We start from the raw sequence: 24,546 nt of genomic DNA, 5'->3' as shown, positions 1-24,546 counted from the left end.
ATTGCTTAGACGTGAAGTAAAAGTGTATATTGGATCATATAGACGATCGTAGAGACAATAGACAAGAGTAGAGAGAAACAGAGATAGAGAAACAGAGAGTAAAGAGAAATCCGTATAGTTAGCAGGTACAAAGGGACAGGGACTGGATTTACGCAAAAGGGTGTGTGTTCAAAATATACCAAGTTGAGCCCCTGGACGCTACTGGACTGCTTAAATATGTATAGGGAAGTTAACAAAGGGACATAGTTTGAAACAAGCACTTAATGGGGTTTCTAAGTATATGAGAACGGAATGATGGGCACATGTACAGGGTTCCAGGACCCTGTCGTGGAGTTGTTCAGTTGAATTGAGGGAAACTAAGGATCGTGGAGGTTGTTCTAGCAGTAAGGAGGTCTGCGCGACGTTGGGAGTGTTCTCAGGGGTTCAGGGAAGGGGGCTGAGGAGGTTGGGAACTATATTAAGGAGCTTATGGGCTGTGTGATTCGGAGCAAGGCATGACAATGACAGTTCTATACAAATTCAACTTTGTCTTTTGCTTCCTTATTTGATGTGGCCATTTATCCTGTCGATCACTTGCCTAGGCCGCTGAACTACCATCGGAACATACCTATAGTCGGACAACAAGCTTGACTACCTTGTTAGTCTTTGCTGAGGGTGGCAGCATGGCTATAGCTTACTTGTCTTGTGTGTATCCCGTAGGCCTCTCGGTATCCAAAGTAGTGAAAAGACTTCCTCTTTCATCTTCCATTGACATCTTTCTTTTATATAAGAAGATTACAAATTCCTAGAGCATTGTATGGTGTCCGACGGCATGAGAGTACGCGCAGCAGTCGAGCCAATTCTTTGCACCTGAAGGAGGGGAATTGGATCTTCTTTTGGTATTGAAATACATCAGGATCAAGAAAGTGGTGAACGTCGTCAGAGGAGATGACCTCGTTTTAAGTAAATTCCTACAAAGCATCCTACTAACTTGAATCTATTTCGGCAGATGGACTTACATAGACTATTAACTACTTATAAAACAGTATCAAGGCCCAACTGAACTTCGCTCAGGTCCTTGCTTGGACCAAATAGTCATTCTTCACCAGATGTCAAGTCCATGTCCCGGGGCCCCATTCCGCTGCTTGGTGTTCCGAAGATCTACCTGTTATTGTAATCTTATTCTTATTGTTCTTTCTCGCTACACATACCCTTTCATTCTGGTCTCTCCTTATTGTCTTTTACTCTACCCTGCAGGTACTACACGTATAGCTCCTAGTAGTTAGTCCAGCGCTCCGCACCAATGCGCCAATCCGTAGATATAAATACTGCCTGTACGCCACTGTAGTTCCTCAGTTTAATTATCAACTTACATCACCTTTCCAACTTACCTCTTCTCTAAGTCTTCATGCTCATCGCCTTGAAGTACTCTCTACTCTAACCTTAGGACTTATAAGTTCTTTGGTTTGCTCCTCATCATCGGCATTACTGCTGCTCCGACTTGGCTGCTACTTAGCTCCTCTCTTCTATACTCTCGATCTCCGGGGACTAACGGTGTAACGGTGGTGTTGTTAATAACTTCACTACTGTCCCATTTGACCTTCCACCCTTAGACACTTTGTGGCCCTGGCACAGTTACATGGTGTACATGATCTTAACAGTTGCATGGTTGAGGAAAATGACTAGAAGAACGATCAAAGTACTGCGAGGCTCTGAAGACATATCAAATGAATGTCAAAGAGTTCTGACATAGAAAATATTGAAGAATGCAATTAAATGAATACTATGCATAACTCCCTTGATAGAGTATAGGCACAATGGGTATCTATTGAAAGAGAGAAGCAATTAGTTTAATCCAGATGAATCAGATTGATAGGATTAGAATTGAGGAGAGCTGATTTGCCTCCGGATGAGGTGACAAACAATCAAAATAAGTGTTGAACAGCAATGGCAGCTGAACACCATCCGAGTCATTCTCCAAAACAATTAAATTAAATGAATATTGAAGTACCTACCTATGTTTGGAGGTATACTAGAATCTTGGAACTATTATGGACCAAATAAGGACATGTAGATTCAAATTAATTGGTATCTGACTGATTGTAGAAGTTACCTTGTGGTTCTGAACATTTATTTTATTAAATTAATTGTACTGTGCAACTCTATATCCTGTATGTATAAATGGTGATCCGATGTATCTGGAATACAAGTGATTTTGGGATGACATTGCAGTGCTAATCCGTAAAAAGGAATGACACACTCCCGCCAGACTGAAACCTCTTTGCTAGCAGCCATTCGGGCCTGGCACTTGTGAGTATAGAAATGTCATGTTCTGCTTCTTGTGACTACAAAAAGTATATCCAGTTGTTGGGTATTCTTCGAACTTAGGATCAGTCATTGGTCTTAAGGGCAAATCATGCTGTGTGGTTGTGCCAGCACATAGTTCTAGCCCTCTGTAGGGGTCTGTGTGTTTCGGTTTTAATTTACTTAGATTCAAACCCCCAATTCTTGATATACCCATATCAATACAATCAAAGCACAAATTGTGCTGAATCTCCCTTAATCAAACAAATATACCGAATCCTTAGAATGATTGAAATTGATTGATCGAAGCTTCTTACTTAGCTCTCAAAGCTTTGCGGAACCTTTGCCAATGCTACCCCTTGCTATTAAATAAATTTGATAGCAGTGAACTCGCATATTGTGTATTAGATTGGTTGGTTGGAGTGCCCATTAGATTCATTCCTTTCTCTTTCACACAAAAATGAGGCAAGCTCGTTAATGGCATACATGATCTTAACACTGGACCTGCCATGGCCAACCTCATCTCAATGGCAATTAGTCAGCCATGGTCTTCATCCTGTCTGCACAGGAGTTGGCGCAAGTATTATTGAGACCTTGAGTGCACCTCCCTCAAGGCCCGGAGGTCGGTGGGACTTTGAGCCATTTGACTCTCCCCGGAAGGCCCATCTCGCTGTTTGGTTACTGATGGGTGTCCCGAGTACGAACACCAGACCTTGGCATCGTGACAGGGTTTACAAATAATAGAGCTTCTTGCTCCTGCACTGTTCGCAGGGAGCCCGCTCTTTGTCATCGTCATTGCCATCTCCACAGTTGTCAGGGTTTCCACTGATGGCCTGTTCCAAACAAAAGTCAGATAAGTTCTAAAGAAAAGACTGCGAAGTACCTCGGCCTGCGCCCACTCCTTTACTCTTCATCATTCTGTTGAGCTCTACCACTGGTCGGGCTGGTGAAGCGGAAGTCCCTCTTTGACTTCTGGCTGTCGCAGCCTCCGCCAACCTCCTCCTCCATTCGACAACTGTTTTCTCCTGTTCTCAAGCCCAAAGGGCCCGATCATATGCATCTTGGGCTGCTTGGCATCGTGTCACCGCCGCCTGCTTTTTTCGCTCTTTCTCTTCTGCCGTCTTCTTGGCGGCTGTCTCCTCCACTGCGTTTTTCTTAGCAGCCTCCTCCGCCTTCCACACCTTTACTCTTTTGACTCTCGCTAGAGCCTCCCTCATAATGATGTCTTCTTTGTCATTGACAGGGGCGCCGGGACTTGGGGGATTGGCAGGGCAAGGAAGTGCTTGCAGTAGGATTGTTGGTGGTGGTGGTGGTGGTATGGCTAGTCGTCATCTTAGTGGACTTGAAAATTTTTCCAGGAAAAGTTGGGCCCACAGTGGTAAAACTGTAAGACCTGGGTCGAAATTGGTCTTAAGGGTAGGTTTGGTATGAGTGATTTATGTTGTAGCATGCTAGGAGCAAGCTGGAGCTCAAAGGGAGCTACGGGAACTACGACCGAGGATAGGAATGACCTAGTGATAGTTCAGATTGAGAGAAGTGACCCTTGAAGGGGTTCCTAGGATGTTAACTGGTGGAGTTAAAGGTAACCAGGAGCTAGGGAATGTCAGAGTGTTGCATAGTACGAATTGTAGTAGCTAGGAGCGTCAATGTAGGATTGTTATAGCTAGTAGTCAATGTGGGATGCAAATGTGAGAGCTCCTAATGGAGTGCAAGTCCAGGAGGAAGGTCCCAGGAAGTGGGGGGTAGCAGCTGATATTCTCAAGTGGTGGAGGTAGTAATGGAGAAGCAGCACGTAGTTCGACGTTACCTAGGTCAAGATCCCAGAGCTTGTGAAGCACTTGGGGAGCTTGAGGAGGTTTGGGGGAGGTTGGCTCACCAAGACGATAGACGTTGGGGGGCTTTAGTATTGGTCAAGGGAGCTTGAAGACTCACTCAGATTGCTTAGATGTGAAGTAAAAGCATATATTGGATCATGTAGACAGTTGTAGAGACAAGAAACAAGAGTAGAGAGATTGAGATAAAGAAACAGAGAGTAAAGAGAATTCCATATAGGTAGCAGGTGCAAAGGGACAGGGACTGGACCCATGTAAAGGGTGTGTGTTCCACTGGCCTCTCGATGTTTGAGCTGCAATATGGTTGTTGCCCGCAGGTTATCCCCCCCTGGTTCCTGATGCTTCCCTTAATATTCCTAATTTGTCACAGGATGCAAACAATGCATGTGATTTTCTTACCAATATCGACTTGAGTGTATGTGAGGCAAAAGACAATCTCACACTGGCTAAGGTAGGTATGAAATGTGATCTAGTTCGTTGGACGAAACGGATCCATCTTGAGTACGATGGAGGGTTTAACCTGGTCTGAGGGACAACTCGAACTGGGGGAGACTCGTAAGTTTTCTTAGTTCTGACTTAGATTCGAAACGATGGGGGGGTAAAAATCTGTCCTCTATTTTTCCTCTACCTACACTCTAAGTAGGGAGAGGTAACGAGTTGTGTAATATACGAAATAATAAGAAAATAATATCTAAGATAAATAAAAGGTCCCCTCAAACGCTAGACCATGCAGAGGGATCGGATGATAAGTACTGTTTAAGGAAATCTCTGAGCGGGATCGGTAACTGCAGGCACCGTTCTTGAGGGATTTCTGCAGGATCCGGGCTGCAAGCTCCACACTAATCCGATGCACTGCATAGTGCGAAGGATTTGTCGAGTTCCAAGTGCAGGAGCATATGGCGCTCAACATAGTGCAGGAATATCAAGCTAATAAAAGTCACGGCCCTTGTGATTTGTTTGAGGAAGGTGACTTGGTCATGTTGTTAACCTACCACTGCCACGAAATCTTCAAAAAGGCTGGGGAAAAGTGTGCCATTAAGTTCTTTGCCAGGTTTGATGGTCCGTACAAAATCATTAAAGCCTTCCCCGCTACTTCCCATCACACACTCAATATGCCAAACCAACCAAATGCATACCCTTCATTCTATGTCGATCAGTTGAAAAGATTTGTTCCCAACAATCCTACCCTGTTCCCGAACTGCGAGCATCCAGTTCCCAAGCCTACAATTATCAACGGTCATGAGGAGTTTGACATTGACCGTATTCTTGATTCATGGTGCCGCAGTCGTGGTTGGCAGTTCTTGGTCAGATGGGTTGACCAGGCCCCTTCCGAGGATCACTACCTATCATACAGTGCTTTACATGATTGTGAGGCTCTGGACCATTGGGTCCGCAATGGCGGCGATGGCCCGCCTGACTTGCTGAATTCTGTTGAACTATGATCTTGGTTCCTCCGTCTTTTCTGTATTTCTTTGCCTTTATTTTATTTTTTTTTCCCTCTCTCTTCTTCAATTCCTTTCCCTTTTCTTTGGCTTTATTACATTTTCATTACATGTTCCTTACTTTTATTCTACTTTCCGATTGCCTGTTACACTAACTGCATTCTTGGCCCATACATCTTTTTGGTTGGGTGGGGATGTAAGTTTACGCTGACACGCATATAGTCACATACGTGACATATCACACTATATATTAATAGATAGCCTTTCTCCAGGACCAGCTTGCGGTCTGACTTCCATCTACCGATATAGAGTACTCTCCTCTGTATCCACTACTCCTCTTGCCTTTTCCACTTCCTTCTCAATCATAGTTGATTCCTAATATCTGGTCTTCTTGTGAGTCTGGCTCAGTGTTACCTGCGATTATCGCAGGTTTCCAGTCACGCGTAAAATAATAATAGTGTATCAATAGCCCAATGTAAATAACTTACTAGTCAAGACTTTATCAACAAAGTCAGTGGAATTAAACGCGTATACCAAGTGCCAGTCTCGAGTACCACACTGACGATGTATACAATATTATAGTTCCAAATTGTTTTATTCCGCCGAATTCACTTGTTACGGACGCCACGTGATTGCGAAGCACAGTGTGCGAATAATCGTCCGAAGTTGAACCCTGAACGCAACCTGAACGTGAACTTGAAATCGGAATAAACCATCGCGTCGCCTTACTTGCTTTATCTTTTATATGATCGCTGAGGCATACTGCTATGGGGGACAGTCTATTCCTTGAAGGGCGTACGAGGTCCAAGTTGACTCTTCCAGAAGCCTCAATCGAATCATCTCGTTCGCCGCTGAAAAACGCACGACTAGCGGTCAGAGATCGGTTTCGATTAGAACTTGAAGAAGGAAGTGAAGCCAGAGTGGAGGATTCAGAGAAAGAGGATGAGATGAACTTGTCCCGGAAGAAGCTAGGAGACAAAAGGTCGCCTTCTCCAAGTGCATCGACAGATTGGCCTCGACTGAAACGATTCAAGTCGTCGCTGAAAGGAAGTGATCTTGAAGCTAACATTGCTTCGAAACCCGCACATTCTCGCCACCTTTCAGACTCCACCCTGCTTGTTGCCAAAATTCGACGCAAACTGTCAGCGACTACGTCGACGCCGAAATCATCGAGTACTTATTCGACGTTCTCTTATGTCCCAGTTAGTGAGTAACTGGAATTTTAGATATCCCCAACATGAACGTCCGCCCTGATTTTCAAAATTATAGTGCCCCATTTAATCAACTCCGATACCAGTGTTTTGGCACGACTCGACCATGCATTGGCAGCCCTTTCCAAACTCCCTCCCGCTTGGGAACCAATGCGTCTAAACACTAGTATGGGCTTCAACCGTGACGATCCCGATTCCAGTATTGAAATCGAGGGGGGGAGTACAGATAGTGTGTTGGGAAAGGGAAAGAGGAAATCGATATCGACAGTTGGACTTGGTCGGCCAAGCACAAGTAAGGCGTCGACTACAAGCTCCAATCGTCACGCTTCCAACTCCAAACCCTCATCATCTATGTCGTCCTCCCCTGAAGTATTGGCTCAGTCAAAGATGTCCCAGTTCCTTCCAGTAGGCACAGGTCCTGGCTTGAAGAAGAAGAATAAAACTGCTGTCGTCATGCGTGGCGGACGACTGGGAATGTCGATGCAGACTGGAATCGGGAATCGATTTCCCGTTGGTCCGGGCTCACTTGGTTCCAGAGGCAAGAAAGCTAGCCAGAGGACAACTTTACCCAGTGTTGTCGCTAGTCCCGTGAAGGGCGGTGGTTATGGTTATGCGCACCAAAATCACGATGTAGAAATGAGTGACGGGGAAGTTACTCAACTTGATATCTCTATGAGTGGGAATCAAAGTGATATGGATATTTCTGAGCTAGAGGCTGTTGGCGGTGGCAGCAGAGAAATGGGCAATGGCTTGACGATGAAGAGGCATTCAGTTGCGTTGAGTCGGTCAATGAGTGCTCTGCCGAATACGACTACCATGGACTTGATGGGTCCGCCTCCGCCACCGACATCTCCTCCTCGCCGAGCGGGTCTTCGTAGCTCCAGTAGCTCATACCCATCTTCTGGTAACACTTCCCAGCCTCAGGCTCCTCCGAAATTCGTTCCTGAGTTGACCGTGTTGGAAGGCTGTACGGTATTTGTGGATGTATGGATGAGTGACGGGCAGGACACATCATCACTTTACATTGATATTGCGAAGAATATGGGTGCTCGGGTGTGTGGTCCTTTGAAACATTTCATTTCGCTAGTCTCAATCTGAGTTGCCAGGTTGTGAAGAGAATTGGGCCCCAGTGTACACATGTTGCGTATACGTCTGGTCGTGAAAGGACTGTGGAGCAGTATTTGTTCGTAATATAATCTCTCGTCTTCTCTTTCTTCCTACTGATGTGTTGCTGCTTAGTGCCCTGGACGAGGCAAAACGACCGAAAGCGGTAGGAGCATCTTGGCTCAGAGACTGCAAACAAGCGGCCGCGCGTTTAGACGAAGAGCCTTACCTGGTCGACCTAGAGGAACATAAACCCGATCCGACGAGTAAATTTTTCTCTTTGAAGGGCGATAAGGATAAACGACACAAAGTTCGTCTTGTCTGTCGATAAACCCCGTAACAATGCCTGAAGCTTTTTTCAGCGTCGTCAATCGTATATCCCGAAATTCTGTGGCACAGATGATAACGGAACCGAAGATGGAGACATATCTATCGATGAGTCGAATACCTGTGAGCTTCCGATTTCTCGAGATTCTTGGTTCATGGCTGACTGTTTCTTCAAGCTATGGTCGACGACGAAATGACGCCTTTGGAAAGAGCCCGATTGAGACAAAGTACAGTGGGCTCTTCCACGCACAAATGAAATGCACGAGGATCATATGATATGATGCAATACGATTATGTTGTGCGGGATCTAATCCTGGCGACTTTTATGAGCATAATGATTTCCGCTCAGATTTGTGAACTGTAATCTTTACATTCTTATTTCCGATTTGTCCATACCCTACGGCCTACCCTCTTTTTCATCCTTTCCACATCATAAGTATACCTCATCGTTTGTCTGCTTAAAATAAATCACAAATCGGTCTATTTGTATGCGCATACGTGGTACGAATGAGAATGTAGTGTTGGATCGGCCAATTGAATGCGAAAACGAAGCAAACAGGAGTCATAATGATAAGATCAAGGAATAGATAAGATCAACCACTCAGCTTCTAACCTCCCAATACTTCTTATCCTCCTCACGCGATATCATTCAAGATGTCGACCATCTACATTGATGAAGTCACTGGCTCAGATACCACAGGACAAGGAACAGAAGCCCAGCCTTATCAATCTCTTGCTTTCGCCATCTCCACTACTGCTGATGCCAAATATCTCATTCGTAAAGACGCAAATACATCCTATGATGAACCCACTCAATTTGCAATAAAAAAGGGCAAAAAGGGTGCTGACGGATTAGAGAAGAAAGGGAAGAAAGCGGAGGAACTTGCTGAACGCGAAGCCAAGGAAAAGGGCGAAGAAGTTAAGAACGGGAAAAGCGGGAGAGGCTGTTGGAGGAGAGTAAAAGTATCGTTCTTACTGAAGATACCAGTCTAGCAAAAGCTATCAAGGTATTTAACAATTACTTTTTCATCTTAAATGTTGTATAACATGAACTCTGTTCCAGGCAAAGATATCACATCTTCAGTCTTAACACCATGGAATCATATCAGTCCCCCAATACACCTTTGCGCATCGACACCGAATGGCTTGCTAACGCCAACTCACCATCGAACTCCTTTTCTTCTACCGGTCCCAGCGGTCGCGACGTGCCTGCTCTCCGCGTTTCGACTTCGCCTACAAGAACAGGCTTTGAGAAACCTCCTCCTTCTCCACGTAAAGATAATTCCCTCAAGAGCACAAGTAGAGGAAACGAATCCAAAAAGCTTCTCGCACATGTGCTGGAGCAAATCAAGGATTGAAATATGCCACCATCAGTATACGATGCGTTGTCGTCTGCTGCGGAAAACTCGAATGAGAAAAAACTAGGGTCCTTTATAGACAGGGCAGTTAAGAGGAGGGATGCAGGGAAGGATCGGAAGGCAGCTCTATATGCAGATGATGAAAGCGAGGACGAAGATGAAAGAGCCTTTTCCATAGATGCGACGTTGGAACTCATGACACGACTTCGAGAGCTACTTATCATATCTGCCTCGCAAGGCTGGCGGATATTCGATGATGGGTAAGTCCAACTGAGTCTATCACATGAATACTACTCAGCCCTGCTATTTGAGTATATCCCAAGATCCCTATATGCAACGCACCTCAAGCGGTGGCAGGTTCTCATCACCCTTTCGACGCTCCCTTCAGCCTAGGGGAAAACGTTCTAGATCTCCCTCTCCAGATCCTAAAGCTCGAGATACTACTTCCACAGGTCTTCTAACACAATGTATCAGTGCCATTGCTTCTGTTGTCTCGGAAGATTGTCGCTTCCAGATAGCTTCTCCTTCTCCTTCGCGCCCGCCGTACGCATTGCAAGCCGTAACACTGGAAGTCGCCCAATTCTTGTTACATACTTATCGACGCGCCTCTGAGATCGTATCTCAAATCGTTTTCGCTCTCATACCCGCATTCTCGACCTTCCCGAGAGAGATGCACGCGCGTCTCTTAGCATTTTTTGAAGAATGCGTAACGAGAAACGCGTTAGAAGAGCTCAGCTTGATTCAAGGCGTTCGAGGTATCAAATCAGCTCAAGGCAAGCGGTCTAAATCTGTGTTTCCACCATTATACCTAATATCTGGTATCAGGTCCTCGGCAGCAAATTGAAGAACAGAACGAAACAGTGGTTTCTATCAGGGTTGATGAAGCATTTGACGATCCAATGTCTCCCGGCACTTCTGAATGGACGCTGTGGACACGTATTGGCGCTCAGCTGGTGTCATTGAGGTCGACGAATTCACCGTTTCAATCACCATCCACGTATGATTATGCTTCATTCTTCTCGCCGCTTCTAGCAGCTATTCTTGAGAACATAGACTTTGTTCGCAGCCGTGTTGAGGTGCTACAACGCCTGTATAGATTACTTCTACTCTTCGCTGTCCACGCAATTGCAGATCATCAACAATGGCCTTGAATTGAATAACGGTGGTGATTATGTAGCGTCGAGAAAAACATTAGTTAGTCGATATGCAATCGATGCATTGATTGTTTGGAATGAACTTTATTCGGTCTTTGAAAGTCTGATACATTTTTTCGAGGCTGAACTTCATGCTGGATTGTCCTCCGTGAGTTGTCAAAAGATTCTTGATTCACACAGATTGTTTTACAGTCCCTACTAGACATTGGCTATGTTGACCTGGTCTACGGTGGACGATCTCTTCTTATTTCTAAGACACCTACCATCCCCAGTTGTACTGCACACATCTTCACAGATCAGCCTCTTGGAACGCCTGAAACCCCTCGGTCGAGGCGAAGATAATGGATATATTATTATAATAGGATCATGGTATACATAATGAAGTTAGTATTCGCTCTTTGGGCTGTTCGTAAACGAATTTTCTGGGCTGCATTTCGCTTTTCTTTCATGATAGTGAACCCGACAAAAAAAACCGATTGCAGAAAGACCGACAATAAGGACGAAGAGAGGCAATTGAATAGCCCATTCTCGAGCTGGGAAGTAGCCGTGCAAAGCACTTGAAGAATCGAAAAAGGGCTAGGAAAGGATTCACCGTTAGGATGAGCGATTAACTCAATACAAGACAAAAGTAAGTACAATATTTCTAAAATCAAAAATCATGCAAGGAAAGGGGCATAGTGGAAGCTTTTTCAGTACGAGTCAGAACAGTAAATTATACGCCTTCTGCAACAAGATAACGCATTATAACAGTGGGACTGATGTTACTAGCTCTTCCCTGGGCCATGAGTCGTGTGATGTTGAGATACTTGTGGTACATCCAAATGATGCCACCCTGCCTCACAGAATGGTAAGTGTAGCAAGACACATCCTCCTCAACATCAACTATAGCTAAAAAATCTCTGAAATTCTTAAGATAATCTTTAGAGTCCTGCAGTATTTATTCCTGAGTGGGAAAAAGAACACAAACAAATTTTTCTCACCATGTAGACCAGAGGACTCAACGTATTGCCATAGATTTTTGGGAATAGGTAGCCATCCTTGACGCCACTGATTCTCATCCATCTAGTAACCGCCCCAACAACACAGTATGGAATCATCTCCAGTTCAGTCTCAGTAATAAAATGCATGGGTTGAACCCCTGAGTACCATGGATAAATTGCAGTGAAAGAAGGAGCGTTAAGATGCACATACTCGAAGTCTTGCTGACGTTAATGGTTAAATGGGTGGTATTATCGTGCAAGCTGAAGCTTAGATCTTCGACTCTAAGGGTAAGGACACGAGAAATTCCAAGGGTGGCACGGAAGCCAATCACAGTTTGCGCATAGGTAGCTTCATGCTCTATACTTTCACACTGCCACCCAGGTGAAGGCTCAGTGTTGGTAGCATTGTCGGCTGGCAAGGTGTCTAGCAATGTTCTGAATTCCTCGATTGTCTTGCCCGAAAGCCCTTTAGAGCGCTTGCAATTGAGCTGGTCAGACAGTCAAATCACTAATCAGTAGATGACTCGATTATGAACTAACGTACGACGGAGCGACGGCGTAACTCTGTCATGTAGTCACGAAGGTTCTTAGAATCAGCAGGGTTTGCGACATTTTTGTATTTTCGAAATCTGTATTGAACGCAAAATCGCATCCTCACCGCACTTGCATACAAGGCTGCGTTAGAATCGAAGACGTCGGGGTTGCAGCTACAACATTCGACTGGATAAGGAACGGCTCAGTTTCGATCCATCCCGTACGCACTTTTCTGTGATCCATTCTAGAATGAATCGGGACATGTGCTGGGAGCTTGCAGCTTTCAGCGAAAAAACATCTTCATTCGGATCCCACTCTTGATTCTTCACCAGCCACTGACGAAACGAAGCCCAAAGCCTACAAAGATGGGCAGAACTTGAAAAACATGAAGCAATGTTCACAAACCGAGTATATTCCCTTGATGCGCCACGACTCAGTCCCACCTCCATAAGAGCGCAATCGACTTCGCCTACAACACTCATCAGAGTCTTCCCAAGCGTAGTGCGCTCTGGACTCACCAGTAGCCCCAGCAGAGGTCAAGGGACTAGGCTGGTTGGAAAAAGTTGTAACCGCCGTTTCAACAACGTTCTCGGTGTTGGAGTGCGCCATCTGGATAGATTTTGCAGAGAGAAGCTCGAGTAAAAACTGGTTTGATAAGGTCCAGTGAGTGTCCGAATCGATGATGATTATTTCGGTCAGGCTTGAACGGATTGCAGTCTTATAGTAGGAGAGTGAATATTCCTAGTCCGCACTGCGGACTGGGAACTTTCACCGGCATTACCGTCTCCGCAGCAGAGTCGTGTTTGCCTACGTCACACAATCTGGAGTCAAGTATAGTGGGCCATGCTGCGGTGGCACGTCAAATCACTACATTGAGAGCGTCCAAAAGGTTATTTGAATGATTTCAAAACAAGATGTAGACAAAAGATAGCAAGTAAGAGTGAACCATATAGTCATTAGATACTATGAAAGGAAAAGGATGAATCACAACGTTATGAGTAGCACGGAAAACATATATTCATTACACAAACAATGCTTGGAGATCATATTCGAGCTGTTCGGATTAGGCTCCGTATCGTGTAGCGAGTTCTTCTTGAGTGATGGGAGAAAACGCTGAAAATGCAACAGACCAACTGACTGCATCGTGCTTCTTGAGGTCATGTAACACAGCTCGAAACATATCACTGAGCTCCCGCGATGGTTGTTGCCATTTGATCATAGAATCGCAGAATGGGATCAAACTCTAGATCGCAGATAAAAGGATGAGGTAGGTGCCCCAAACTCAGAAGATTGTTGACTTACATTTTCAATTCCAGCGGGGTTTACTTGTACCATTGCACAAAGCCCACGGAATGCCGAATCCTTTTCCTCGCCTTCCTGGCTTTGACATAGTGCATGACACCAAGCTTCTGAAAATTCAGACAAGTGTGGGGCAACAATGCTCGGATGCATGAGCCCAATGCGCCTGATCGACGTGCGGAAGTGGGCCATCGCGCTTTGCGCGTGGCATGTACGAGTCCTCATTGGAATTCTTCAGCTGTACATACTAATAAAAGATATGTACATGTTGGCTGAGACTTATGGGTCAGCATCACTATCTTTAGGGTAAAGAGCGCCCTTTGGGCGCCAAAGGTGCAGACAGAGAAGAATGGGCACCTTTCAGGTGCCAAAGGAACATCATCAGTCACAGCTCAAGGAAATAGAGGAAAAGATCAGTCACATCAGCAGGTCATGTGATTTTATCAGTCACAGCCCAAAAAAGGCAGATTGCACCCCCAAAAAGGAAATTAGTCACAGTTTCCCACATTTTGTTCCCCCATAAAGACGAATCCTACATGTCATTTCGGACTTGTAATATAGCAGCATTCTCATCAATGCTTTGAGGTGAATTTAGATAGCGAAGGATCAAGATCAACCTCGATATCAGTGGGTTCACCCATTGTTGAAATTCAGCATTGTCTACGGAGCATTAAATTGTTTAAAGGAACCCAATACGATCAGAAGTGAAATAGGCTTACTTTGTCCATATTGTAACAAAACTTCTCCGATTGACCACAACGCATTATTTGATGCACCAACAAAGTTTATTTTTGGCTCCGGGGTCAACTGCAACACCAATTCCGACATGATGTCAGGCATAAAGGGCCTCAAGATGTCAAAGCAAGACATAGCCATATTGCCAACGAAAGTATACGCCGACTGTACAACTGGAGCATGGTGATGCTTGAAACAAGCAGTGACTAGAGTTAACAAATTTGGACTATGCTTGATCAGGACCTCGAGCGCCATGCCAATGTTCTTGATAAGACCAGATGATAGATCCAGGCTGCTCCTAGTTACAACACGGAGTAGTCTGAGCGACTTCATATCGACTTTGCAAAGCTAGCATACCGAGCATCAAACAGGAGAGATTACATTAAACAGATGACACGTTGGTTGGATCGAAGAGAGAAAGTTTTGTGGTTCACAGCAAGGACGAGAATTAATTGGTCTGATTCTTCGACATTGGGTTTTTCCTGAGATCTTTGATACCGGAGGAACAATTTGTGTAGAATTAAGTAACATCTCTCGACGACTAGAGATGCATATGGGAGAAATGCATCACCCAAAGTGGTTGTCACACAAATTAGACACTGAAAACAGCTGAGAAGATGAATGAGGGAATTGATATGGAGTATACCTGGAATAATGCCCTCAAGTTGATATCGGTGTCCCCCAATCTCATGCAATGATCAATGAGTGGAGGCAATAAGACTTCAACATAGCCAGTGTTAGATAGTTCGTGCCCAACGGCGTCAGCTAATACACCAATACTATCATATAGCATTGGCATATTCTTTTGGGAGTACTTATTCAAGGCAGCAACTAGATTGCGCAAAACCCGGTCAAGATATGGTGTAAGTTCCATTCCAGCATTTTCTGCCAGGGTTTTGAATGCAGAGCAGCCTGCTATCTGAACTTGTTTGTTATCATCAAGGACCACACAAAGGAGCTGTGGTACGGGTGTGACTAGCGGAAATCATTAAATATGAAGGAGAACTCACTTGCTCAAGGGTAGGTGAAAGATAACTACCATTAAGTTCATCTGATATCGGTTTTGTGATCCAACTTGACAAACGGCCTAATGTCCAGCAAGTGATTGACCGGACAAGGGGCTACATACTTATCATTAACACTGCAAGAGATAACAACAAAAAAGATGGACACCTTCGAATCATTGAGGCTATCGATGAGGTACGGAATAAGATTTGGTAAATGAAGCTCCATAACTTCATGACATCCTATAATGAGCAAATGAATATGGCACTCAACACCATTGAGAATAAACAACTTACCCTCAGCGGTAGCACCAACTGCAAGAATGGCACTCTCCTGTTGAAGCCAGTCATTACACCATAGCTTCTCTTTCAAAGGTTCCAACAAAACATTGAATAATTCTCCTTTGAACCTGACAGCGAGGACATCAAGCACAGATGCAGCGCACTTTCGAACGCTCCATTCAGCAGCCATTGTCTCTACAAACCCAGCGTCATCGGATCCAATCGGCCCCTCCCTATTTGGCTCGGTGTCAGGAATGTTGAGATCTTTGTCGTCGTCAAGCCACAGAAGTTCATCCTCGCTGTAGATCATGCAATCTAACAATGCAAGGGCAATCTTGCTAAGCAGAGACCGTAGAAATGGTGCTGTCATAAAGTACGTAGCCCCTATCATTTTCCTTTTCTCACTGTCTCGACGCCTTTTACTTGTATGATACATCATCCCATCACTGTCAAACCCCCATCAATTACTGATTCACCTGACCCATCTTCTCTTTCTACCGGCTTCCGCCACCTTCCTTGCCCCTGAACTGTACAGTATTAGATCGTTGTTTCTTGCAGACCGGATTATGTATATATAGCCAACCTCCACCGCCTGGTCCCTTATCTTGACCTCTCTGTCATTATCTGGGACCAGGTATGTGCTTACTTACTACTACCTATGACTACGATACTCAATATATCTCTGTCATTATCTGGGACCAGTTTGCCTCCGCTCCGCTTAAGCCACTCCGCCTCATCGCCTTGCTTAGTCGCTCCGCTTCCCTGCTCCGCTAGTCACTCCGCCTCTGCCGCTTTGTGACAAGTGCGTGCTCTACGTTTCCAGCAAAGATGAAAAAGAATTCACATGCTTCAAGCGCGACATTTTTATCTTTTGTGGCGTTAAGCATGTACTGGACCACATGTTAGGGAGTATTTTTTCTGGCCATGAAGCGAGCAGCAAGCCGAGAGCTCGCAGACATGCCAACAAACAGCGGGGTCATTGTCGGAAAAGCATTTGAGCAAGCAATTGATGAATGAATCAACATGAATGGAAAGAGAGTGACAATCAGCAGGAACAAGGTATGCAAGACAAGCGATTGAATGAGCACACATTTCAACTGATGGGTGGTCCGTGAAGGAGAGAAATCTGGGGATCATCAAGTCGAGAGGTCGATTTCCACTGATGTCTACATCAAGTTTTTGCAGATGATTCTCGCACATGTTTTTGAATGTGTTGAGGGCGGCCTGAGATACGTTCAATGAAAAACATTACATTACTAACAAATTGTGCTTACTCCTTGTTTATTGAGATCAGACATCTCCAATATTTTCACTAATTTAGGTAAACACTCCGGCCAGTCTAGGATTCCAAAGATGGTGCTAATAGCTTCACCAGCGACATTGCCAACCAGTGCAGACTCGTCTTCAAGAGCATGGAGCACAGTGGTCTTGATGTGCTGAAGCACCTCTGGAGATGACCTGAGGATCAGGTGTGCAAAGATTTTGAAAAAAAAAGGCAGCGAGTGCCCAAGTTCGTGCCCCTTCTTGTGGCATGTTAGACAAGATATGTGCAACATAAGCCAGAAAGTTTGGGATATGATTGAACATCACCTTGCACTCCGGAAGTTAAGTTGTTTTGTGCCGGCACATTTTGGCCTTGTTTGCCGCCACTCTTTGTAACAAGCTATACCAAACAATGTATACACTAACCACTATGAGCGCTCTTACTCACATCACTTCCTATGCCTCCATGATAACAAAACATATGCCAAGTAACATGTATATTTTCACCAGCATTATGCCCTGTTGATTACAACACCCTCCGACACATTCCTCCTCTGTCACGCTCCACTACTATTATGCTTAACATTACCCCTACGTTCAACAACCATCGTGTATATGTTGTCAAAAAATCACATTCCCTTTCCATGTGCTGGCCTTGCCGCAAATAAACCCGCACGCTCCAGTCCACGCGAATGTCTCTTCCTACTCCTGTCTCGTATTGCGCTGTCACATCGAGGTGTACCTGTTAACTTCGTAAGTTTATCATATTCGACGTTGTATCCACTTTACTTACTGTTTCCACTCCCCCATAGGTGCTCCGAAGCATCTTCAACACTTTGTCTGTGGTAATACTTGTGCACCCATTCCTCGCACCTGAAAAACGACTGCCTCCCCACAATTGGTAATCGCTAATGGCCGCTGCGCTCGCTTCTAAACCGTGAAATGTGTTCCAGGTTGCATCTTGTCCCGTGAGGCCTCGCAAACTTTCTTCGAACCCTGCTGTCGCTTCCCCCAAATAACCGCCATTCATGTTTATCACTCTTGGAATACCGTCTTCCACCATCATTCCTGCTGGTGGAACATTTCCTCCTGCAAACCCGACCCCACTATAATCCGTTGCCCGCACTATGAAATCACGGGTGTACCTTCCATCCGCTCCTGCCACCTTGTTGGGATTGTCAGTTGAGCCGGGTTCCACGGTCCCAGTCACGCTCTGCCCTCTATCGTTTGCTTGTCGGTGCTCCGTGCATCCTTCATCGGTGCGTCCCACATGCTTGACATACAGTGCTGCTTTTGTCTGACGTTCCGTTGCTTTTCTAGTGCTGCTTTTTCCGAATTCCTCCAACAGGTTTTCTCTTCCGTTCAGTAACAAATGGGGCGAAACTGTTCCTTGTCCATCCATCCTGTAACATTGTCAGTCATCCGTTGTTCTGTCAACGACTCTGATACAATTTACCTTTTTTTAGTCCTTATGAACTCTGCCCTCATTCGGTGCAGACACTTCTTACCTTTCCCTAACCTACTCGCCTTATAACTTTGTTTGCCAACATCCGCTGTTTTCCGACAGCAACGACCGCGTACCTGTCACCCCCAAATTACGCGACCGCTTTGTCTAATTTGTCTCATTTTCATCTTGATCTCTTATTACGGATCTCACTACTACCATTCACCATTTTGCTTCTGGTATTAACGGTTTCCCATTCCTCATCGTTCATCTCCCCACATTTCTGCATCCATGGATGCATATACTCCCTATGTGTATTAGGCAATAAAATCGGTTCCGTGGATGCTTTTCCATCCCCTTGTGCAATGCGTATTATTTCAGATTCATCTCCACCATCGGAACAATTTCGCAGATTCATCTACCGTCATGTTGCATTCAAAGTTGCCGAGAAAGAACCAAATGAGGGAGAATTGCGAGGCAGGGAGCGGAGCATATTTAATTCACTATGTCGCGGTACTATCATCATGTTTTCTCTGCGTCCAAAAAAAGAGGAATCACCCTCTCATTCCTTGTTACTAAAAAGGGAAGAATCTCCTACCCAGTCCTTACTTCATCTACACCATCACACTACATCTTCCACCTCTAATCATGCTCAGTCATCGCCCGCCGTGCTTCCAAAACAAGCCGCGGGTGCCTCCACCTCCATTCAACAATGGCCTCATCATGTCGGGCAAAATAAGAACCGGCCCAAGACCATGTCCTGACGGCGTAAACGTTCCCCTCCTCCCCCGTCATTTAGGAAACTCCAACCTAGGTCCAACAAAATTTGTTATAACGGAAATGGTACTGCTTCATACCGTTATGCCTGTCTTCCGCCACTGACTGTCTTTGTTATTAGCTTTAATTCGGACTTACATGTGACTTCTTTGTTTCGCAGGCCATTGGTATATCTCATCCGTGCATTGATTGCAGTAATTGTCAAGTCCATGCCGCGGGCCTCCATTCCGCCGCTCGGTATTCCGAAGATCTGCTTTTATTGTAATCTCTTCCTATTGTTCTTTCTTGCTACACATATCCTTTCGTCCTAGTCTCTCATTATTGTCTTTTACTCTTTCGTTCTAGTCTCTCCTTATTGTCTTTTACTCTACCCTGCAGGTACTACTCGTATAGCTCCTAGTAGTTAGTCTGGCGCTCCGCACCGATGCGCCGCTCCGTAGATATAAATACTGCCTGTACGCTACTGTAGTTCCTTAGTTTAATTATCAACTTAGATCAACTTAGATCTCCCTTCTCAACTTAGCTCCTCTCTAAGTCTTCAGGCTCAACGCCTTGAAGTACTCTCTCTACAGCCTTTGGACTTATAAGTTCTTTGGCCCGCTCCTCGTCACCGGCGATACCGCCGCTCCGACTTGGCTGCTTCTCAGTTCCTCCCTTCTCTACTCTCGATCTCCGGGGACTAACGGCGTAACGGCGGTGTTGTTAATAACTTCACTACTGTCCCACTCGTCTTCCGCACTTAGACACCCTGTGGCTCTGGCACGGTTACACAGTGTACATGATCTTAACAGTAATTTACCAATTCTCTTTATAGGGGTTATATTGTTCAATAAAAGTACAATAGTTTAAACTTTTGTTATTTTCTCTCGTTCCACTGCATGCGCAAAAATACTCCTTTGTCATCCAATATGTCCATCCAGCGATTGAATCGACAGATATCCAACTTCAACTCCTTCACGTTTGGTATATTAACAACGATTTTAACTGCATCTTTGCGTCTTCTCCCTCTTGTAGTCATTGCCGTAGACTTCATAAATCCTGAATTTAACGTTCATATATATTACTTGCTTCTTCACTCACCACCGTCACTCCAGGATGTGCAACCCGGACTTCCCGTAAAAATTGATGGACATTATACACTCCCGCTGCTGAGAATGCTAGCGTCTGCACGACTTTTCATGTAACGTTGAGTGCTACATCGTCCCACACATAACTTGTCCTCCGTGATGGGTTCAGACGCTGAAAAGTCAGCATGCCAACGTCCCTCCTACTTCGTTTCAGTTATTTTCTTACAACAAAAATCACTCACTTACTGCAATATCCCATCGTCCATGAGATCTTGTATTGCAGATAAGCTTGACTTCATAAATGCCCAATCGCTAGGTGCTGCGATATACGTGTGTACGAGCCCAGGTCCTGTAATCACCGTCCACAAGATCTTATTCGTATCTTGTTGATACACCATTTCGAAGCTGTTTGCTTCTGCAAAATCTGGCTGAGGTTTCATTCGCCCATGGTATTCAATAGGGACACGCCACGTCCTTGAATCATTCACAAATCTGGGGCTCACCGCGACAACATCCAGTGTTGGATCCAGCATATGTGCCACTGATGGTGATTTCATCATCTTTAACCCTCGACGAACATATTTTTCAACACCTGCTGCTGATCCCGCTGATGAGTACCCGTTATCGAGGATAAGTGTTGCTTTATCTTTGAATGTTGTCTGTGGAAACAGCGAATACGCTGCCCGATGTGAAATAAAGTTCATAACGCACACTGAGTTTATCGTCAGTATTCATGACACCATGCACGTGCATTCCATACGCACTTGAGTGAAAACACAGTATTACTTCCACAGCGCTGTGCCACGCTGCAATGAGTTGAATCATCTTCAGCTGACTGTTCTGGAAGTCCCAAACTTCAACGATACTATCATCTCCATATTCTGTTTCTTCCCTATTGACATGGTCTTCTATTTCTATAACTCGTTCAAAGTCCGCTGCAAAACACGCCAGTTGATGCGGTTTTCATTTGAACATATACTGGGCTGACATATACCACTGGCCTATGACAAGGCACTCCCTAAGCACACAGTACGTGTCCAGATCGGTGTCGTAGCTTTCCCGAGAGAAAAACTGGTAGCTTCGCGACGGAAAAGAGAAGTCCTGTCGTTGACTGCCTGAGGGTTAGTTATGGAACTATAACTGTTGCCGGCGCCCCTACCTGAATGTCATGGAACTGACATATTTCCTCAGGAGAAAAGAATCGCACAAGGACGGACTCTACTTTTAACAACCTGCGTAAGAATGCCTTCTTTTCATCCTGACTCCGTCTACATGTCAGGCCAAAGCTGTCCAACTCGTTGTGGTCCAAATCGGCGAAGAATGAGTTTGGAATTTCCTGTGAACTGCAAAATATCTGGATCGCTAACTCCATGGTTCCAGATTCCACGACTGACTCACAAAACTTGGTGCAAATAATTCGGTTCATCGAGGTCCACCTTCATGATCAAAATCGACATTGTAACGTCGAACCACTCCTACTTGCCAATCCTTTTATGGCACAATACCCGCCTCAACTTATATGCAGTGTGAATTCGATCCCTCTTCAATCTGAATCCTATGCGGTACCCTCATGACCAAACTCGCTTAGCTACAATTCCTTCACCTCATATCCAACCATGTTTGCAGTACGTGAATCAAATGTTCACAATTCCGTTGTGTACTCACCAATGATAGTGTTTCATTGCTTACTTCATCAGAACCTTTTTGTCTCCAAATATCCAATACCTTCGCTTAATGATCCTTGGGACGGACCCGAACGGAACTACTGTTTACTCTGCAATGCAGATTCCACATATTTGCAGGGGCACTGGTACTGTGCAGTTTAACCGACTTCGGGATAAAATCGCGAACCGCATGGTTCTTCCGGTGGCTCCTATTCTGAATCGCGATATCCGAGATATGAATACTGTAGGTTGAAGTGTGTGCTTCTGCATTTCCAATCCCAACCTTTCGTGTTCCCTACCTATGGCTACACCGTCATTTCAGGCCATGCCTCTAGAAATTCTTCTCTCTATCGCGCTGGGCACTATTGATTGTCATAAAGCACTTGTGTCACTCCCTCTGGTGTCCAAACGGACTTACATCACATCGATTGGAAACCTGTACAACAGTGTCAATGAAAAAGCTCTAGCCACTCTTGCGCAACCATCGTCTGCATCTCAGGAAATCATTGGTGGTTGGCATCCCGCATACTACGTTGAGCATATCAACATCTCCGATAACATCTCCAATGACACTTTCTTAACGTACTTCCTTGACGTGTTCAATAACATCTCGCGTTATGCTAATAGAAAAAGGACATTCACATTTCACCCTTTTTATCTCTTTGACCTTAACCCTGTCTCCACCGCTGCGAAATTGGAATACAACAAATTTGAGTCTGTGTCACTCCAGTGCTCCAGGCCTCCTGTGTTTGGTGATGATCTGTTCTCAGCACTGATGGTGAACCTTTCCATTGTGCAATTTTCCTATACTTACCACCTAGTATTCTAGACCGCATTAACCAGCGAAAGACTGAAGCACTTAATGCTGGATTTTCATATGGTGTCCGTTGCTGGTCGGTCTCTTCTGTATATTATCTGTTGGCAGTCACATTTTGACCATCAACTCAGTGAATTTCTCAGCTGCAGTGAAAGCATTGACACGCATTCAGTTGTGCAGTTCATCCCTCAAAACCCTTCACCTTACCTTTGACGCACTTCATCAGGGTTCATCATCGTCGATAAAGGCTCTTTTCAATCCGCCATCATTTATATTCCCACTGTTGGAAGATCTTCATGTGTCGGACTATCATGGTGATCTCGATATATCTTCGTTCCTTGTCCGACACCCCATCATCAAGAAACTAAGTTACGTTCCAGGTTGGAGGGTAGATTTGTCTTCATTCCTGAGTGACCCCCACGTTCTACCCCAATTGGAGTGTTTATCTGGTTGCGGTTTTGTTATTATGGCTGTCGCTTCACATCCTAGCTGGCCCCTTGTGTCAATCGGTATCACTGATTGGAACCCTAATCCCAGAAATATTTCTGCATTGAACGAAGGACTTTTACAAATGCCAACCTGCCGCGAGTTCTCTTTGCTTCTCGATGACTGGATCATGATACCAGAACTCAGACAGTTCCAATTCGTCTTTAAAGAACTTTGTCTTTTCGAATGCAATCTTCTCTCAAACGCCGTCATTCCCGTTGTGAGTTTCATCTTCTTTTCACTCCTCTTATCCATCTCATATTTCTACAGAAAACAGTGATTGAATCATTCTATGATGTTTGCATGAACATTAGTCCATGCCTCTCCCTTCTTATTGTTCATACCTTTTGCCCGAAAACAGTTCTATTGGAACATTTACATCGCATGGAGGGGTCACTCAATCACAACAGTCCTTCACATAAAAATTTTGTGCAGCAGAGCACAACAGGTACTTCTAGAATTGGACATTCCTGTCTCGTCTACTCGCACTGCCAGTCCAAACACAATCCTGTAGACTATAACTTTGTAATACAAGTAATACACGATCATGAATCCGAAATTCAATTTATTTACATGTGTGCATGTGATTATGAATGATTTGCTATCTCCCACAACTTCCCCTCACGCCTCGCAATCGTTGTTGCTGCTCCACATTCGTCTAACCTCTGGTCCTCTGCTTTGAGAGCTGGCGATGGGTGCATGACAAATAAGCTTTCATCAAAGCCTCGCAGAATTCGTATGGTTTCCCTCCCGCGACTACGTGATAAGGAAACATAGGCACCAAATGCATTCAACTTGCTTCTGTAGTTTGGGCTAGCCAGGTCCATGATAACATATTCTATCGTCTGGCCTTGGCTTTTGAGATCTGTGAAAGCATAGCCTGGCGTCAGTGCTACTTGTTGCCGTAAAATTGTCCGACTCCCTGTCCCATTAACTGGCACTGAAAACTTCGTTTCCTGCGGCACAATTGGTAACAAGCCCTCTGGGAATTCTGCCAGGCAAACAGCTGTCTCTCCATCCAGTTTGAAGAAGATGCAGGCTGGTGGATGATGCAACATAGTGGCGCCATCCATCACTTCATGTTCAATCGGTTCACGCTCATCCAGAATGATGTCGGTCACCGTACCTCGCATTCCATTCGCGAGATTGGCTTCGGTTGCAATATTTGCTAACACCATCGCCCTCATGCCTACAGCAATCTCCACCCGGTGACTGAGGTTGCCAGTTTGTCTGGTGTCAAGCTTCGCAATGCAAAGAAGTTGGGCTGGCATAAGCGGTACACCTGCTATGGTATCTTTGTCAAGTCCATGCCTCGGGCCTCCCTTCCGCCGCTCGGTACTCCGAAGATCCACTTCTTATTGTAATCTTACTCTTATTGTTCTTTCTCGCTACACATACCCTTTTGTTCTAGTCTCTTCTTATTGTCTTTTACTCTACCCTGCAGATACTACTCGTATAGCTCCTAGTAGTTAGTCTGGCGCTC

General features: G+C 45.0%; 7 protein-coding genes across 7 annotated transcripts; 3 read left to right on the top strand and 4 right to left on the bottom strand.

Moving 5' to 3' along the window:
- Positions 1-7,716: 7,716 nt before the first annotated feature.
- C8R40DRAFT_992583 (uncharacterized protein) lies at positions 7,717-8,116 on the top strand (the record flags this gene model as incomplete). The annotated part of the gene is made up of 3 exons (XM_046236738.1): positions 7,717-7,821; positions 7,875-7,951; positions 8,008-8,116. Coding segments are annotated over 3 exons (291 nt in total), but the record flags the coding sequence as incomplete, so codon positions are not given.
- A 1,169-nt stretch (positions 8,117-9,285) lies between these two features.
- Positions 9,286-9,642, bottom strand: C8R40DRAFT_1137031 (uncharacterized protein). The gene has a single exon (XM_046229414.1). The coding sequence runs from the start codon at positions 9,531-9,533 to the stop codon at positions 9,360-9,362; it is 174 nt and encodes a 57-aa protein (XP_046078968.1). The 5' UTR covers positions 9,534-9,642; the 3' UTR covers positions 9,286-9,359.
- On the top strand, positions 9,286-10,660 carry C8R40DRAFT_889938 (uncharacterized protein). The gene is made up of 2 exons (XM_046236594.1): positions 9,286-9,817; positions 9,870-10,660. Exons 1-2 carry the CDS (start codon positions 9,561-9,563, stop codon positions 10,399-10,401), a joined length of 789 nt encoding a protein of 262 aa, XP_046078967.1. The 5' UTR covers positions 9,286-9,560; the 3' UTR covers positions 10,402-10,660.
- Positions 10,661-13,288: 2,628 nt separating this feature from the next.
- Positions 13,289-17,078, bottom strand: C8R40DRAFT_1164184 (armadillo-type protein; the record flags this gene model as incomplete). The annotated part of the gene is made up of 13 exons (XM_046230458.1): positions 13,289-13,468; positions 13,528-13,690; positions 14,061-14,184; positions 14,244-14,523; positions 14,694-14,858; positions 14,906-15,217; positions 15,270-15,380; positions 15,433-15,506; positions 15,561-15,908; positions 16,324-16,435; positions 16,503-16,769; positions 16,820-16,981; positions 17,004-17,078. 13 exons carry the CDS (start codon positions 17,076-17,078, stop codon positions 13,289-13,291), a joined length of 2,373 nt encoding a protein of 790 aa, XP_046078966.1.
- Positions 17,079-20,205: 3,127 nt separating this feature from the next.
- On the bottom strand, positions 20,206-21,553 carry C8R40DRAFT_1178537 (uncharacterized protein; the record flags this gene model as incomplete). Its single annotated transcript, XM_046232880.1, has 6 exons — positions 20,206-20,296; positions 20,343-20,808; positions 20,861-21,031; positions 21,112-21,211; positions 21,256-21,439; positions 21,495-21,553. The coding sequence occupies 6 exons, from the start codon at positions 21,551-21,553 to the stop codon at positions 20,206-20,208; spliced, it is 1,071 nt and encodes a 356-aa protein (XP_046078965.1).
- Positions 21,554-21,712: 159 nt separating this feature from the next.
- C8R40DRAFT_1178536 (uncharacterized protein) lies at positions 21,713-23,577 on the top strand (the record flags this gene model as incomplete). The annotated part of the gene is made up of 7 exons (XM_046232879.1): positions 21,713-21,721; positions 21,771-22,004; positions 22,083-22,538; positions 22,590-22,653; positions 22,709-23,283; positions 23,334-23,360; positions 23,425-23,577. The coding sequence occupies 7 exons, from the start codon at positions 21,713-21,715 to the stop codon at positions 23,575-23,577; spliced, it is 1,518 nt and encodes a 505-aa protein (XP_046078964.1).
- Positions 23,578-23,650: 73 nt separating this feature from the next.
- Positions 23,651-24,334, bottom strand: C8R40DRAFT_1178535 (uncharacterized protein; the record flags this gene model as incomplete). Its single annotated transcript, XM_046232878.1, has 1 exon — positions 23,651-24,334. The coding sequence occupies one exon, from the start codon at positions 24,332-24,334 to the stop codon at positions 23,651-23,653; it is 684 nt and encodes a 227-aa protein (XP_046078963.1).
- Between the last annotated feature and the right edge of the window lie 212 nt (positions 24,335-24,546).

This window comes from Lentinula edodes (assembly GCF_021015755.1).
Source record: "Lentinula edodes strain Le(Bin) 0899 ss11 chromosome Unknown C8R40scaffold_85, whole genome shotgun sequence".
Taxonomy (NCBI): domain Eukaryota; kingdom Fungi; phylum Basidiomycota; class Agaricomycetes; order Agaricales; family Omphalotaceae; genus Lentinula; species Lentinula edodes.
This window is presented reverse-complemented; position numbering and strand designations above follow the sequence as displayed.

Bases quoted from the DNA above. Each gene is read 5' to 3' on its own strand.
- C8R40DRAFT_889938 (XM_046236594.1), top strand. From the start codon at position 9,561: ATGCCACCATCAGTATACGATGCGTTGTCGTCTGCTGCGGAAAACTCG. The intron at 9,818-9,869 runs GTAAGTCCAACT...CTGCTATTTGAG, and splicing joins TGGCGGATATTCGATGATGG to TATATCCCAAGATCCCTATA.
- C8R40DRAFT_1137031 (XM_046229414.1), bottom strand. From the start codon at position 9,533: ATGTGCGAGAAGCTTTTTGGATTCGTTTCCTCTACTTGTGCTCTTGAG.